Raw genomic sequence first — 16,649 nt, forward strand, 5'->3', positions numbered from 1 at the left:
CCCCCAGGATCCCCCCCCAGGAGCCCCCCCAGGAACGCCCCTCCCAGAGGACTCCCCACACGATCCCCCCAAAGGATCCCCCACAGGATCCCCCCCAGGAGCGCCCTTCCCACAGGATCCCCCCCAGGATCCCCCCCAGGAGCCCCCCCAGGAACGCCCCTCCCAGAGGACTCCCCACACGATCCCCCCAAAGGATCCCCCACAGGATCCCCGCCAGGAGCGCCCTTCCCACAGGATCCCCCACAGGAGCCCCCCCAGGAATGCCCCTCCCAGAGGATTCCCCACACGATCCCCCCAAAGGATCCCTCACAGGATCCCCCCCAGGAACGCCCTTCCCACAGGATCCCCCCCCAGGAACGCCCCTCCCAGAGGATTCCCCACACGATCCCCCCAAAGGATCCCCCACAGGATCCCCCCCAGGAACGCCCTTCCCACAGGATCCCCCCCAGGAGCCCCCCCAGGAACGCCCCTCCCAGAGGATTCCCCACACGATCCCCCCACAGGAGCCCCCCAAAGGATCCCCCCCAGGAACGCCCTTCCCACAGGATCCCCCCCAGGAGCCCCCCCAGGAACGCCCCTCCCAGAGGATTCCCCACACGATCCCCCCACAGGATCCCCCCCAGGATCCCCGCCAGGAGCGCCCCTCGCAAAGGATCCCCCACAGGAGCCCCCCCAGGAACGCCCCTCCCAGAGGATTCCCCACACGATCCCCCCACAGGATCCCCCCCAGGATCCCCGCCAGGAGCGCCCCTCGCAAAGGATCCCCCCGGCTCCCCCCTCACAGGATCCCTCGTCCGGACCCGCCGCCGCCGCCGCTCGCCTGACCACGCCCATCTATTATTATGCAAACGAGGTTCCCGCCGCACCGCCGCCGATTGGCCGCTCGGCGCCGACTCGCTGGGCGCAGCCGCACGCGGGTTGGCTGGATGTGATGACGTCAGAGAGAAGCGGCGGAAGGGGGATCGGGGCTGGCGGGCGCGGCGCGCGCGCGCCGCTGGCGGCCCGACCAATCAGCAGCCAGCGTGGGGACGAGGAAGTGTTGTGGTCAGGGCAGCGCCTTAAAGGGGCAACGACAAAGTGTGGGGACGCACCTCCAGCGGCCCTCGGTGGGCAGCGCTTTAAAGGGGCAAGGTCATGGCGGCGTCCCGCCGCCGCCGCCCCAGTCCGGTGACCCCCGTGTCTTCCCATCGCTCCCAGTGACCTCAGTGCCCACCTCGGGGCTCAGCCACTGCTTCAGCTGCCCTGCTCCACCGCTCTCAGCAATCCCAGTACCCACCCAGCAGGGGGTACCCGTGACACCAGGACTAGAGTCCCAGTGACCCCGGTACTCCCCCAACACTGCTTTTTGTCACCCCAGTACAGCCCACACTGGTCCCAGTGACTCCACTAAATACACAAGGGGAGGTCCCCCACGACCTCCAGTCCGCTCCCAGTGTCTCCAGTATTCACACAGCTGGGGATCCCTATGGTGCCGGTAGTCACCGCAGAGTCACAGTGACCCCACTCTAGAGGGTCTCAGTGCCCCCAGTACTGCCCATACTGGTCCCAGTCACAACAGTACCTACTCAACAGGCTGCCCAAGCAAGCCCACACTGCTCTCAGTGACACCAGTATTCACCCAACAGGGGGTGTCCCATGACTCCAGCAGCCACCCCAGAGTCCCAGTGACCCCACACTGTCCCCAGCAATCCCAGTGGGGCCCATAATGGCCCCGGGCACATCATTACCCAGAAAGTCCCAGTCACCCCAGTACCCCCACACGACTCCTACTAACCCCAGTGCCCATCCAGGCAGGGGGTCCCTATGACATCTGTGGTTATCCCAGCGTCCCAGTGACTCCCAGCTGACTGGTTCCAGTGCCCACAATCCCTGTACCCTCACTCCTGTAGTCTGGCACATTTGGGTGACTGGGAGCAGTGTGATGGTGGACTGGGAGCACTGGAACTCGGGCAACTGCAGGCATCATGGGGACACCTCACTTGAATACCGGGGCTGCTGGGAGCAGCGAGGATGTACTGGTGTCACTGGAATTCTGGGGTGCCTACTGGCAGCATGGGGCCCATCCCCTTGCTGAGGTGGGTACTGAGGTCACTGGGAGCAGTCTGGAGGTACTGGAGTAATGCAATCCCCTCTGACTGCCCCCCTGAACTGTTATGCTAGCTCAGTCTTGGGGGACGGCTGAGGAGCAGAGCTTCAGAAGCCAGGAGAGAGAGGCTCAGTTTCCATGTGTTTATTTTCTGGGGAGGAGGAGGAAAAAGAGACCGAACAATGGCGGAGTGGGTTTTTATCTAGGTTCTGGGGGGTTGGGGCCATCTGGCCTATGGCAAATAGGTTCCCTCTAGGGTTTAAGGGTCATTCTAACATTCCTATCTGTGGGGGTCTGCTGCAGGGTGATACCATTCCTTAAAGAACTGCAACACTGGAGTGACTGGGACATTCCCTTGTGGGTAATGGGACTGTCACAGGCAGTGCTGGTGTGACTGGGAGCTGTGTGAGGGTACTGGGGTCTGCCGGACTGCTATGGGCAGGGCAGGAGTGACTGTGAGTGTGGGAGTAATACTGGGGTCACTGGGAACAGCACTGGTGTGACTGGGAGCAGTAAGGGGACAGCACTGATGTCACTGGCAGCAGTGCGGGGGTAATGCGGGTGTGACTGGGAGCAGTATGAGGGCAACAGTGGTGTGACTGGGAGCGGTGCCATGGTACTGGTGTGACTGGGAGCAATACAGGGCCACTGCTGGTGTGACTGGGAACGGCGTGGGGGCAGCTGTGATGCGTCTGGGAGCAGTGTGGGGAGAGCAGCGGAGTCCCGTGGGATGGGAGTGGGGACAGCACTGGTGTAACCCGCATTCACCCGCTGTGCGGACACCACTGGTGTAACTGGTGTAACTGGGCGCTCCCCCGTCCCGCCCCCCCCCGCCGGGGCCGCCCCGCCCAGGACGGATCCCCGGGGGATGCGGGGGACAGCGGAGCCGGCCGGTCCCTCCCTGTCCCTGCCATCTCCTCCCTCCTGCCTGTCCCCTCCCATTCCCTGGCGGTCCCTCCCGCCGGGCCCGTCCCGCCGCTGTCCCCGCGGGCTCAGGCCGGGCCATGGCGGAGCCCCCGCGGTCCCCGCCGTCCCCGGGCCCGGCGCTGCCGCTGCGGGCGCGGCTCAGCTTCGCGTGCGGCCACTTCCTGAACGACGCGTGCTCGGCGCTGTGGTTCACCTACCTGCTGCCCTTCCTGCACGCCGTGCTCGGCTACGGGCACGGCGCGGCCGGCGGGCTGCTCCTGGCCGGGCAGGCGGCCGACGGGCTCTGCACGCCCCTGCTCGGCTTCGAGGCCGACCGGGCCCACGGCTGCGGCCGCTGCGGGCGCAGGAAGGGCTGGCACCTGGCCGGTGGGTGCGGGGACCGGAGGGAACGGAGACACTTGGGCGGAGGGTGCGGGGACCGGGAGCTCTGATGGGGGGAGCCGGGTGGAGAGGGCTGACCCCGGGAGAGCCTTTCTGGGGTGTCCTGAGTGGGCGACATCCGAGGGGGGAACTTTACTGGGGTGCCGTAAGTACAGAGGGATGACGCCGGGGGAGCTTTCCGTGTGTCGGTGTTGCGGAACAGCCAGCAGAGCCTTTCTGTGATGCTCTAAGTGAAGAGGGATGGCCCCAGGGGAGATTTTCTGGGGTGTCTGTGTCGGGGGACATCCAGAGCCCTTCTGGGATGCACTAAGTGAAGAGGGGTGGCCCCAAGGGACCCTACTGTGTTGCTCTGTGTTGAAGGACACACGGGGGAGCCTTAGGGTGGCCCAAGGGTACCTATCCAAGGTGTCTCGGGTGAAAATGGGTGCCCCCAGGGTGGTATTTCTGCCCTGGTCCGGATGGAAATGAATGGCCATAGGGAGCCTTTCTGGGGTGCCTTGGGTGGGACACACTGCTGGGGTGCCAAAGATAAGAGACAGGTAACCCTGAGGGGCTTTGGTTAGGGGAGGGGAGGAGTATGGCTGTGAGGGAGACCTTCTGGGGTGCTCTGGGTTGGGGGTCAGCCTTTCTGGGCCGCTCTAAGTGCAGAGGATGGCTCTGGGGGAGCCTTTCTGCCGTATCCTGGGGGAGTGACCGAGGGTGCCTATGTAAGGTGACATGTGAAAATGGGTGACCCTGGGGGAGATTTTCGGGGATGCCGGGGGTGGGAGACACCCTCCTGGGGTGCCCGGAACAGAGAAGGGTGGCCCCAAGGAGCATTTCTGAGGTGCCCTGAGTGGGGGCTACCCAGGGGAACCTTTCTAGTATGCCCTAAGAAGAAAGGGATGACCCTTGAGGAACCTTTCTAGGATGCCCAGGGTGGGGGACAGTGGGGGATGCTGGGTGGAGGGGGTTGGCCCCAAGCAGCTCTGCTGGGGGGGCATAGGTAGGGGACACTCTGCTGGGGGGACATGGAGGAGCCTCTCTGGGGTACAGGATCAGCCCCAGGGTACCTTTCTGGGGTGCCCTGGAAGAGGAGAAACAAGTCCAAGGGTGCCTTTCTGCGTTGGGAGATCAGCTTTCGGGGTTCCTTGGAGTGGGGAGGAACCAGGGTGCCTTGTGGCATGGAGGTCTCCCTGAAGATGTGGGAGCCTTTCTGGGGAGGGGGAGCAGAACTGTGTGCCCTGGAATAGAAGGGAGCAGCTCTTCCATGGAAGGGAAAGCTGCCCTGGGGGCTTTTGGGGTGCCCTGTTGAAGGTGAAGAGGCTCTGGTGTGCGCCCTGGGTGACACGATATGGGTCTGGGGTGCCTTGTGTGGAGGGGATAGCCTGGGAGGTGCCTTTCTGGGATCCCCTGCGGCAGTGAGGTGGGGACAGAGCTGCTCCATGTGTAGGGGACAGTGGGATGCTGAGCCTGGATAGGGAAGGGGCACCATGGTATCCCTGTCCTGCCTGGGCAACATCCCACCGTGGGGGCTCCCCACTGTCCCTCAGGCTTTGTATGTGTGGGTGGCAGCGAGCTGCGGTGAGAGCCACGTGCTCAGACCTTGGAGCTGCAGCAAAACCAAGTAAAAACCATCAGTAAAATCTGGGCTTTCCCAAAAGCCCAGGTGCTTCCTGAGCAGCTCTCAGTGTCCCCGGGGCGGGAGACCCTATGGTGTGGGGCCCTGGCTGTGCTTGCTGGGGCTGTGCACCCCGAGGGCCGGCAGCAGGGTACAGCCATGGGATGCACAGGAGGCTCTGGCTCACAGGAATTATTGACAGGTTTGCCTTGCATTCTGCCCTAGGTCAAAAAATGCAATGGAGTGCAGGGGCTGGTGGGGACCCATCTGTCGAGGTCTCTCTCTGACGGGACAGGGTGGTGTAGAGAGGGGTCCTTGGTTCCTCTCTAAGGGCACAGCGTGGCCTGAAGAGGGGTCCTTGGTGCCGTGACTGGTGCAGGAGCCTGCACATCCTGCTTAGCTGGCACTGGGGACAGGGCAGTTGATGGAAGAAATAGCCACTGACAACAACCCTCCGTAACAACCGGGCACTGCCTCGCCCAGAGCACACCCGCGGGGAGGGAGGACGGTTGCAGTGTGGCTCCTCTTATCTTGATCCCAAATTTATCTCGACCAATGCTTTGTGCAACCCAACGGCAGCCTGATAAGGCCTCTGACCTCGCCCGGAGCTTGGCTTGGTGAGTCAGGGAGAGTGCTGGAGGGGCAGCTTCACCCCTGCCCCAGCCTCAGCTGCATCGGCACCCTGGATTTAGGGAAGTGGCCGGAGTTGTTTCCTCCCCCTGCTCCAGCCGGGTGCTGCCCGGCGAGCACAGAGGGGAAATGCTAACTCGGGCCTTGCAGGGAGCAGAGCACAGGCTGGAGCAGGCACTCAGGCTGTTTTCCAGGCCTGTTTTCCTTACTCCCAAGGCAGGGGCTTCCCCGGCACCCACCTTGGCTGACCACAGTGACCAGCGGTGGTGGCAAACCCACCGGATCCGGCTGTGCCGGGGCCACTCGGCTCCCTCGATCACACTGCAGCGAGGGGTGTTGTGTGGGAGCGGGGTGTCTCGTCCGGTGGCAAACCCGTGCTCAGATCAGAGGAAACGCTGTGAAACCGCAGCCTCGGGGCGGGTGAGACACCACGAGTTGCTATCATGGCATCTTCCCACCGCGGCCACGGCCCCGGGGGTTCCCACAGGAGGTCCCGGGTGTCCCTGCCTGCTCGCCAGCTCTTTCATGGGGTCCAGCTTCCTGACGCAGTGGGGAGGAAGGGTGAGCGTCTCTTTGCTGCCTGTCTCAGCCTGTCTGGAAGTGCTGTTCCAAAATCTGTGCCCCAGGCGCCTGTGCTGAGCAGCCGGGTGTTCTCGTGATCTGCCCAGCACGGCCAGAGATGAGAAGCCAGGCTTTTGCCTGCCATGGGGTGCTGCAGGCAGGGCAGAATGGTCTTGGCTGGGCTCCCATGGCCCTGCCTGGGAGAGCAGGGGGTCCCCAGGACCCCTCTGGCTCAGTGCAGCCACTCCTGGGCACTTGGGGTACATGGCTATTGGGGTGCAGCCCTGTGCCAGATGGGCACAGCTCCATGGGGTGGCCAGTGGGGTGACCCTGGTGGTGGACTCTGCCTGTCGCAAGGGGCCACGAGGAGGAGGTGACACTCCTGTGGTTGTGCAGGTGGTGATGGCTCATGGGTGGGCACCGGAGCAGCTCTGGAGGCTGCAGCAGCCGGGTCCCACAGCTCCTGCCCCAGCGCTCCCCTGGAAGCCCTCACAGCCCAACAGGGTTGCAGAGCCTGACCCTGTGGGGCCCTGGGACCCTCACCCCTCATCTGGGCCCAGCTAAAACCCAGGGAACAGAGAGGATCTGGGCTGGTTTGAGCCCTCATGGACCTTTCTGTGCCTGTGGTTTGTCTGGGGCACAGGCACCACATGTGCCTGAGTCCCCTGTCCTTCAGAGGTCGTGGGGCACCAAAGGTGAGCACTGTGAGCCAGTGTGGGGACCCAGCACCCCTTGGTGGGATGGATGGGGCTGGGCTGGGATTGTCACTGCTACCTTTGGCTTTGCCCTGGCCTGCATGGCTGTGCTGTGTAGGAGTGAGGAGGAGGAGAAGGAGGAGGAATTCCCCTTCATGGATGGTAGGAAGAGGAATCACTCATGAGGAAGAGAGGTTCTTGCAAAGTGGAAAGGGTACCTTGGGGACTTGGCAAAGCAGGTTCCCCTCAGCTGTAGGAACAGCTCTTCATCAGCACACAGTGAAGCTGGGGACACGTAGGACAGTACAGGGGGACACGTGGGACAGGGTACCATGCTCTGCATCAGTGCCTGGGGGTCTGTGGAGCTGCTTGGCAGAGAGACTGTAACTTTGGGAAAGGGGAGGGCGAGGCCAGGCTGGCCTGTGTGCCCCGCGAAGGGTCCCTACATGCAGCGTCCCCAGGCTGCGTCCCTGTGGCTGTCCCGCCACAGCAGAGGGAGGAGCCTGGCTCTGATGTCCCTGACTCAGCGGGCCCTTCCCGGAGCCCCCATGGCTCTGTGTCACCCTGTCATGCTGCAGGTGATGTCTGTGAGTGTGGTGGAAGCACGGCTCTCTCTGGCAGCCCCACTCTGGCAGCCCCACGGGAGAGGGGACGTGGAGACAGACGTGGAGCCAGTGCCCGTGGGACAGCCAGCCAGAGCCCTCCCAGCCTAGGGGTGCCATATCACCAGGAGCAGGCAGCAGGGAGGGGTTATCTGACAGGATATCTGCACCTGGGGATAGCCAGAACCTCCTGGTGTCTGTAGGCGTGACACTGAGGCTCTGTCATGGTGTCTTGAGGGCACAGAGCAGTGCCAGTGCTGTGCTGGGGAAGGACCTTGATTGTTGGGTATCTGTCTGGCCTGGGTGCCACATTCCCTGTGCAGGATGGGCTGAGGAGGTGTCTGGAGCTGCACGTGTCTCATCTGGCTGGGGAAGGAGCCTACCTCCCTCCCCAGCTCTGGGGTAGAACCTGTCCTGGAGAGGGCTGTGTGTGTCACATTGGAGTCCCAGCCAGGTGTGCAGCCTCTCACTGCTCCACTCTCTCTCTCCCCAGGCACCACCTGTGTCCTCGTGTCCTTTCCCTTTGTCTTCAGCCCCTGCCTGGCCTGCAGAGACAGCACTCCACAATGGGCAGCCTTCATCTACTACCTCCCCTTCATCATCATCTTCCAGTTTGGGTGGGCAGCCACACAGGTGTCCCACCTGGCCCTCATCCCCGAGCTGGTGAGCAGTGACCATGGGAAGGTGGAGCTCACAGCTTTCAGGTGAGCACAGCCACACCTGGAGGTCACCTGGGCCTGGGGGAGCTGCCCTGGGTCCCATCACTGTGTGACAGGAGGTCCCTGGGTGCTGTGACACACCAGACACCTCGGCATGGCAGGACAAGGACTGGGCCATGTGGGTGTCCTGTGGGATGTGCCAAAGGACTCTGGTCCTGGGTTGGTGGCCCAGAGCCTTTGCTGCCAGGAGGGAATGTCTTGATGCCAGGGATGTCAGTGACACAGCCCGTGGGACACTTCCCTGAGCTGGGGACACTTCTCCTTTGGGAATGGATGGTGGCATTTAGGGGAGGGACTGTCCCTCCCAGATGCCCTCAAGGAGAGCTGGACATGGCTCTGGGTACTCTTCTGGAGGCGAGATGTCTCCAGGGCCAGGTGGGCAGTGCACTTGACTCATCTCTGTCAGGACTGGGATGTGGGATGGGATGTTTATTCCATGGAGCAGGGTGAGCAGGGGTAACTGTGGGTCCAGGTGGTCCCACTCTGGGGGTACTGGGTCAGGCAGCTCCTGGCATCTGTGAAGCAGGGATGAGTTGTGCCTGGAGGGGGAACAGACTGACCTGTAGGGATCTTGGTTGCCTCCCAGTCCTGCCCCGAGGCTTGGACTGGGCACACTAGGAATTGCAGCATTAAGGCTGAGGCCTGGCCAGGTGCCTTGTGCCCTCAGAGGTGTCACCTCAGCCATGACACTGGGGTGCAGAGGCTGTAGCACATCTGGCTTGGAGGGCAGCTGTGGGCAGAGGTGTCCTGCTGTGCTGTCCCCATGCTTATCCCTCTGCATCACCCCAAGGTTTCCTTCCACTCAGGTATGCCTTCACTGTCATGGCCAACATCACTGTGTACGGCCTGACCTGGCTCCTGCTGAACTTCCAGACGGACCAGCCCGACCACATGGAGCACCTGGGCCCACAGGACATCCCTGTGTTTCGGGTGAGTGGCAAGGCACAGTCCCTGGGGTTCCCTCTTCCCGTGGCTCAGCTGGGGAGGTACTGGAGGGAGTCAGGGGGCAGTGCCCTAAAACCTCACCTACTGGGCCAGAGCCACACTGAGCCCTCCGTGGGGTTTGGGCACGCCTGCTTACCCTCCAGACTGCTGGGGGGCTGATGGTGGGCTGCCCCCACTGCTATGCTCACCCCTACTGCCTCACCAGAACTTGGCCCTCATCGTGGTGGGGCTGGGGGCCGTGTTCTCCCTCATCTTCCACCTGGGCACCAAGGAGAAGCCGTACCCACGAGGGGTGCTACCTGAGCCAGAGGAGAGCACCCCGCTGCTGCACAAGGAGTCCTCAGGCCCCCCACGCCCACTGCTGCTCTGGAAGGACTGGCTGCTGGAGCCCTCCTTCTACCAGGTATGGCTGGACAGAACTCCCCTGGCCTGGGCTGCTGCCACGGGGCTTGCCTAGCAGCGGGTGGGGATGGAGAGGGGAGCTGTTCTGGGCACCCATCCACCCCCTCAGAGGGGCCATCCCCTTCCCGCTGGGCACCTGAGCCATGACAGCTGGGCAGGGCAGGTGCTTCCCACAGGCTGAGCGGTGATGTCCTGGCCCTGTCCCCTCCCAGGTCGCGGTGCTCTACATGGCCACCCGCCTCATCGTCAACCTGTCCCAGACCTACATTGCCATGTACCTGACCAACTCGCTGCTGCTCTCCAAGGTGGGTGCAGGGCAGGTCCAGGGGCACGTGAGGTGTCCTGATGTGGCCTGGGGCTCATCTCCCTGTCCTTGTCCCTTGCAGAAGTACATTGCCACCATTCCCCTAGTGATGTACGTCAGTGGGTTCCTCTCCTCATTCCTCATGAAACCTGTGAACAAATGGATTGGTCGGAATGTGAGTCCAGGGTGCTGGAGAGGTTGGAGTTTGACCCCAGGAGAGCACCAGGGGCCAGATCCTGGCTGTGAGCAAAGCTCCTGGCACACTTGAGCTGGAGAGCAGGGACCCTTCATGGACCCTCTGCCAGCAACCACCCACTGTAGCATAGGTCCTGCTGGGACTGGGCGTGGTGGGCAGGGAAGGGGATCTGGGTCCTACTGGGACTGGGGTTGGTGGGCAGGGATCGTGGCAGGGGCCTATCTTGTACATCCCTCGGGCTGGGGAAGGCAGTGCTGGCCCAGAGTTACCATGTCCATGCAGGCCTGACTGGGCTGCAGAGCCCTGTGGTGCCCATCAGGGACAGAGGGAGGGTCTGGTTACACTGGCCAGGGTGGGCACATGGTCTGCAATGCCAGCAGGAGGGACCTGCTCCCCTAGTGTGTCCCCTCCGTGCTGTGGGGTGCCAGTGGAGTGTCCCCCGCCCTCACAGAGAGGCTTCCACAATTCTGCCTGGGTCTCAACCCTTGGGCTGCAGAACAGCCTGGAGCACAGCAAGGACCTGCTTTTGGGATCTCCTTGTTTAAATGGGACAGCTGGGACAGAGCCAGGTCTGTCCCTCATGGGTCCTGGGCAATGCTGGCCTCATGCCCTGCCTGCTTGCTCCACCCTCACCAAGTGCCAGCTGATGTTTGAGCTCCCCCTTCTCCCTCTGCCTGTCCCCATCACAGCTGACTTACTTCGTGGGCATCCTGGTGGTCCTGGCCTTTGCCTCCTGGGTGGCCCTGGCCAGGCCAATAGGAAATGAGATCTATGGGCTAGCGGTGCTGCTCGGGGCCGGCTCAGCCACCATCCTGGTCACCTCCCTGTCTATGACTGCAGATCTGATCGGCACCAACACGGTACGGCCACTGCTTCTGCTGGGATGGAGTGGGGGTCACGGTAGGCACAGAACCCACGGTCTGGAGTGGGCACTGGCCAGGGTTAGGGGATGGAGACGCTGGGAGGGGGCTCTGCTGGGCCCCCGTGTGCTGTGCCCCGTGCTCTGCTGCTCTGCTGCAGTGAGGGCTCTGCCCATGAGAGGGCACACAGCGCTGCGTGGCCCAGCGCGGCACAGCGCGGTTCCCTCTCCTCCTGCAGCACAGCAGCGCGTTTGTCTACGGTGCCATGAGCTTCACGGACAAGATGGCCAACGGCCTGGCTGTGATGTTGATCCAGAACCTGCACCCCTGCCCGTAAGTGTCTCTGCAGAGCTGGACTCCCATCGCTTGGAGGCCATGAGGAAATATTCCAGGGTTGGAGCAAGAGACACAGGAGGGAACCAGCTTGGATTTGTAGAATCCCACAGTGGTTTGGATTGGAAAGGACCTTAAAGCTCATCTCCTTCCACTCCCTGCCATGGGCAGGGACACTTTCCACTATACCAGGTTGCTCCAAGCCCTGTCCAACCTGGACTAGAAGAGTTCCAGGGATGGGGAAGCCACCACTGCTCTGGGCAACCTGTACCAGGGCCTCCTCACCCTCAAAGGGAAGAATTATTTCCCAATATCCCATCTAACCCTGCCCTGTGGTAGTGAGAAACCATTCCTCCTTGTCCTGTCCCCTCATCTCTTGTCCCAAGTCCCTCTCCAGCTCTCCTGGAGCCCCTTTAGGCACTGGAAGGGGCTCTGAGGTCTCCCTGGAGGCTTCTCTTGTCCAGCTCTCATTTGTCTTAAACCCTTCTTCACCTTCTCTCCTGGCCTTGGACAAGGGCCCAAGCCATACCCTGGGGATATCCTTGCCCTGGGCCTTCCCCTCGCATCCCAGTGGAATCCAGTCCTGACTCTGAAGACGTGGGACCATTGCCTGTAGCCTGGGACCCCAGTCCTGGCTTCCAACCCCATCCCTGCCTGTCCTCACAGGACTGAGCTGTGCTGCCCTGCCTGTGTCGACTTCTACCGCTGGGTGATGGTGCTGGTCACTGGTGGCATCGGTGTCGCCGCTGTCACCACACTGTGCTCCATCATGGTGTGGCCCATCCGGATCCGCTACCGTGAGTGGGGCTGAGGGCTTTGGGGCAGCCCAGTGTGGGGCTGGGGGCACTGGGAGCCCTGTGGTCAGTGCTAGCCTGGGCTAAAGCCACAGTGTCTTTGCAGATGGCCCCAGTGGGGCAGCAGTGGGAGCACTGTCATTACTGGGCTGGCTTGTGGCCATGCTTGCAGGGGAACCCTCATAGTAGGACACAGGGCAGGGCCATTGTCTCACTGCCCTGCTGCCCCCAGAGAGGGGCTGTGTTTGCTTGCTGTGCCCTTCTGGGGGGCAACAGCCCCCTGGCCTGGTTATGGCCACGCTGGCCCTGGGGCTCCAAGAGGTGGCAGCAAACGTGGGGGATTATGGGGTGACCTTTGGCAGGCTGAGGAGCCAACTCTCCTGCTCAGTACCAGTTTTGCCTCTCGGGGTGCCTGTGCCTCGCTGTGGGGTGGGGGAACAGGACAGACCCCTCGTGCTGCTTGGGGCCATGCTGGGTCAGGCCCCTGGTGCTAACAAAAGAGTCCAGGAGGGCCAGGCCAGCACGTGAGGGTCACCCCATGCTTCCATCTCTCCTGACCTGTCCCTTCCTCCTCTTCCTCCAGGTGCTGTCAGCCTGCAGGGGCTGAGCAGCGCAAGGACCCCCGAAAGTGGCACTGGGAGCACTGAGGGAGAGAGCCAGAGCAGCACCGTCAACTGAGCGGGGCTGTGCCCTTGGCCACCGTGTCCTCAGGGCTGTGTCCTCGGCCACCATGTTCTGGGCCACCGTGGTGCCACACTCCGAGTCTGGAGGCTCCCCTGCACTGGGGGCCACCGGAGTCTGGGGAGGGGGTGACCGCACCCTGTCTCCTTGCACTGGACTCACATTCCCACCCTGACCTCATGTCCCCATCCTGGACTCTGGTGTCCCAGGCCCCACCGGGCCGATGAAGGCTGTCCCTGGTGCGGTGTCACCGGGGCAGGGTCACCTGTCATCTCTCACCTGCACAATGAACACTAGAAGGGCCTAGGCCAGGCCGGGGCAGCCCCAGAAGAGGGGAGCGCTTGGCCCGAGGTTTTAACCTGCTTTTGTAAGGTCAATACGTACAAACGGCACTTTATAAAGGAGGAGAAAAAGGAGAGAAAAAAACAAACACAGCGCTGACGGCCCCGTATGGAGGGTGGGCTCCGCGCAGGGGTGCAGGACCCGCAGCTGGGGCTGGAGCAGGTTTGGGGGCACACGGAGTTTGGGGGGAGCCCGGTGCTGCTCCTGCCTGGCCCCAGGCAGAGGGGCGCCCTGAGGGGCAGAGGGGGTCCTGAGGGGCAGAGGGGCGCTCTGAGGGGCAGAGGGGCGCCCTGAGGGGCAGAGGGGTGCTGTGAGGGGCAGGGGGGCGCTCTGAGGGGCAAGGGTGCTCTGAGGAGCAGAGGGGCGCCCTGAGGGGCGCTTTGAGGGGCAGAGGGGCGCTCTGAGGGGCAGAGGGGTGCTCTGAGGGGCAGAGGGGCGCCCTGAGGGGCAGAGGGGCGCTCTGAGGGGCAGGGGGGCGCTCTGAGGGGCAGAGGGGCGCCCTGAGGGGCGGGGGAGCAGAGACGGCCCCTCAGCGGCCATGGCGGCCCCTCAGCGGCCATGGCGGCCCCTCAGCGGCCCCGCGCGCGGAACGGAGCGCGGGCAGCGCTGGGGACAACTGATTGGTCCGTGCGCGGAGCCCCGCCCCCGCGACGAGACAGCCAATGGGAGAGGCCCGTGCGCGGCGGGGGCGGGGACTGAGAGGGAGGGAGAGTGTGTGTGAACACGTGTGTGTAAGTGAGTGTGAACACGTGTGTGTGTGAGTGTGAACACGTGTGTGTGTGAACGTGTGTGTGTGTGTGTGTGTGTGTGAACGTGTGTCTGAGTGTGAGTGTGTGAACATGTGTGTGTGTGTGTGTGAACGTATGTGTGTGAACATGTGTGTGAACGTGTGTGTGAACATGTGTGTGAGTGTGAACGAGTGTGAGTGTGAACGTGAGTGTGTGAGTGTGAATGTGTGTGTATGTGAACATGTGTGTGAACATGTGTGTGTGTGTGTGAACACGTGTGTGTGAGTGTGAACATGTGTGTGTGTGTGAACATGTGTGTGAACATGTGTGTGTGTGTGTGTGAACACGTGTGTGTGAGTGTGAACATGTGTGTGTGTGTGAACATATGTGTGTGAGTGTGAACATGTGTGTGTGTGAACATGTGTGTGAACATGTGTGTGTGTGTGTGTGAACACGTGTGTGTGAGTGTGAACATGTGTGTGTGTGTGAACATATGTGTGTGTGTGAGTGTGAACATGTGTGTGTGTGTGAACGTGAGTGTGAACATGTGTGTGAGTGTGTGAACGTGTGTGTGTGAACATGTGTGTGAGTGTGTGTGAACATGTGTGTGAGTGAACGAGTGTGAGTGTGAACATGTGTGTGTGTGAACATATGTGTGTGTGTGAGTGTGAACATTGTGTGTGAACATGTGTGTGTGTGTGAACATGTGTGTGTGAACGTGAGTGTGTGAGTGTGAATATGTGTGTGAGTGTGAACGTGTGTGAGTGTGAACGTGTGTGAGTGTGAACATGTGTGTGAGTGTGAACATGTGTGTGTGTGAGCATGTGTGAGTGTGAACGTGTGTGAGTGTGAACGTGAGTGTGTGTGAATATGTGTGTGTGTATGTGAACATGTGTGTGTGAACGTGTGTGAGTGTGAGTGTGAATATGTGTGTGAGTGTGTGTGAACAAGTGTGAGTGTGAACGTGAGTGTGTGTGTGAACATATGTGTGTGTGTGAACATATGTGTGAGTGTGAACGTGAGTGAACATGAGTGTGTGAGTGTGAACACGTGTGTGTCTGAGTGTGAACATGTGTGAGTGTGTGAACATGTGTGTGACTCTGTGTGTGTGTGTGTGTCCCTGGCTGACACGTACACGATCCTGAGTTTGTGTGCCTGTGTTTGTGTACCTGTGTGTCCGTGCCTGTGTGTGCCACGCGTGTGTGCGGGGATGTGCTGTGTGCACACGAGGTGTGAGCAGGAGGGTGCCGGGGTCAGTGCATAACCCATGGGATGCTTTGGGCTGGGAGGGACCTCAAAGCCCATCCAGTGCCAGCCCTGCCCTGGCAGGGACACCTCCCACTGTCCCAGGCTGCTCCAAGCCCTGTCCAGCCTGGCCTTGGGCACTGCCAGGGATCCAGGGGCAGCCCCAGCTGCTCTGGGCACCCTGGGCCAGGGCCTGCCCACCCTGCCAGGGAACAATTCCTAATTCCCAATATCCCATCCAGCCCTGCCCTCTGGCAGTGGGAGCCATTCCCTGTGTCCTGTCCCTCCAGGCCTTGTCCCCAGTCCCTCTCCAGCTCTCCTGGAGCCCCTTCAGGCCCTGCAAGGGGCTCTGAGCTCTCCCTGGAGCCTTCTCCTCTCCAGGGGAGCACGCCCAGCTCTCCCAGCCTGGCTCCATGCCGGGGATTCTCCATGGCCCCCGTCCGTGCCCTGTTCCTGCACTCTCAGCTCCGTGTGTCTGGGTGGGCTGGCACGGAGCCCCTGCGGCTGTGGGGTCCCCATGGGGGCTGTGGGGTCCTGTGTGCACGGAGGACACGAGTGTGGGGTGAGGGGGGTGCAGGGGGATGGAGGGTGTGGCAGGGTGTGGCCAAGGGCAGGGAGGGACACCCCGAGCGCGGCCGGGAATGGAACGGGATCCAGGCGGCTGGAGCGGGAGCCCGGGCGTGCGGGGTGCAGCCCCCCGGGCCGCGCCGTGTCCCACCTCGGGCCGGCCCGGCTTTATGGCGTTTCCCCGCAGCGGGAAGGGCGTTATCAGCCCCGGTCCAGAGAGCAGGGGCCGAGCCGGGCTGTGTCCGTGGCCTTCGCACCTGCCCAGGGCCGGTGGCGGGGGCGCGGTCCCAGCTCTGCCCAGCGCCCCCCGCCCGGCCGTGCCCGCTCCCCACTTCCCTCTGGGGGTCCCACGGCAGAGACCCCCGGGGCGAGGGGCGGGCGTGCCCCCAGCACTGCCTGGCCGCGGGGGCGGGAGGGAGGGGAGCGAGCACCGGGCGGACGCAGCCGTGCGGTGGCCCGGCACTGCGGGATGTCCCGGGTTTGCGGAGTGCCCACTGTGAAATGCCCCAGGAGTGCAGAATGCCGCGGGTCTGGGGCTGTGCCGCGCTGGTTCTCGGCACTGCTGGGACTGGAGTGCGTTTGCAGCTGGTTTGGGGGGCAGCTGGCCGGTCCCGCGTTCTCCCGGGGCCGGGCTAGGGCTCACCCCGCGTAGCCCCGGGTGTTTCGGGCTGGGGCTGCCCCGGCCGCTCCCTACGAACCTGCCGCGGCCGCCCGGCCCCGCCCGCTGCCCTTCCTCGGGAGGAGGAGGAGGAGGAGGAAGAGGAGGAGGAGGAGGAGGTGGCAGCGGAGCAGGAACGGCGCTGGAAGCAGTGGGAGCGGGACAGCTCCGACGGGAGGGGGTCCCGGCTGTGCCCCCAGCAGGTACCGCGCGGGGCCTGCCCGGGACGGGGTTCTGGGGCCGCGCGTGGGGCTGGGGCCGCAGCCGCCTTCCCGTCCCCTCTGGAACCGGCCCGGCCACGCACTCCCGCGCCCAGCACCGCGCCGGCACCCGCGGTCAGGGGCTCACTTTTCCCGTCACCCGCCGGAACAGGGTTCACCCCTTCCCCGTCAG

The 16,649-nt window shown here is 62.9% G+C and overlaps 1 protein-coding gene across 2 annotated transcripts; it reads left to right on the plus strand.

The window, feature by feature from the left end:
- The first annotated feature begins 3,054 nt into the window (after positions 1-3,054).
- Positions 3,055-12,825, plus strand: MFSD12 (major facilitator superfamily domain containing 12). Of its 2 annotated transcripts, XM_068173743.1 has the most exons (10): positions 3,055-3,379; positions 7,976-8,186; positions 9,008-9,131; positions 9,352-9,549; positions 9,761-9,853; positions 9,935-10,027; positions 10,738-10,908; positions 11,147-11,241; positions 11,908-12,038; positions 12,619-12,825. In XM_068173743.1, the coding sequence occupies exons 1-10, from the start codon at positions 3,091-3,093 to the stop codon at positions 12,711-12,713; spliced, it is 1,500 nt and encodes a 499-aa protein (XP_068029844.1). In that variant the 5' UTR covers positions 3,055-3,090; the 3' UTR covers positions 12,714-12,825. The 2 variants fall into 2 exon arrangements, with proteins under 2 accessions (XP_068029844.1, XP_068029845.1); XM_068173744.1 differs by lacking the exon at positions 12,619-12,825 and having other exon boundaries at positions 11,152-11,241; positions 11,908-12,041.
- Positions 12,826-16,649: the final 3,824 nt, after the last annotated feature.

The sequence above is a fragment of the Anomalospiza imberbis genome, chromosome 27, assembly GCF_031753505.1.
Source record: "Anomalospiza imberbis isolate Cuckoo-Finch-1a 21T00152 chromosome 27, ASM3175350v1, whole genome shotgun sequence".
NCBI lineage: Eukaryota > Metazoa > Chordata > Aves > Passeriformes > Viduidae > Anomalospiza > Anomalospiza imberbis.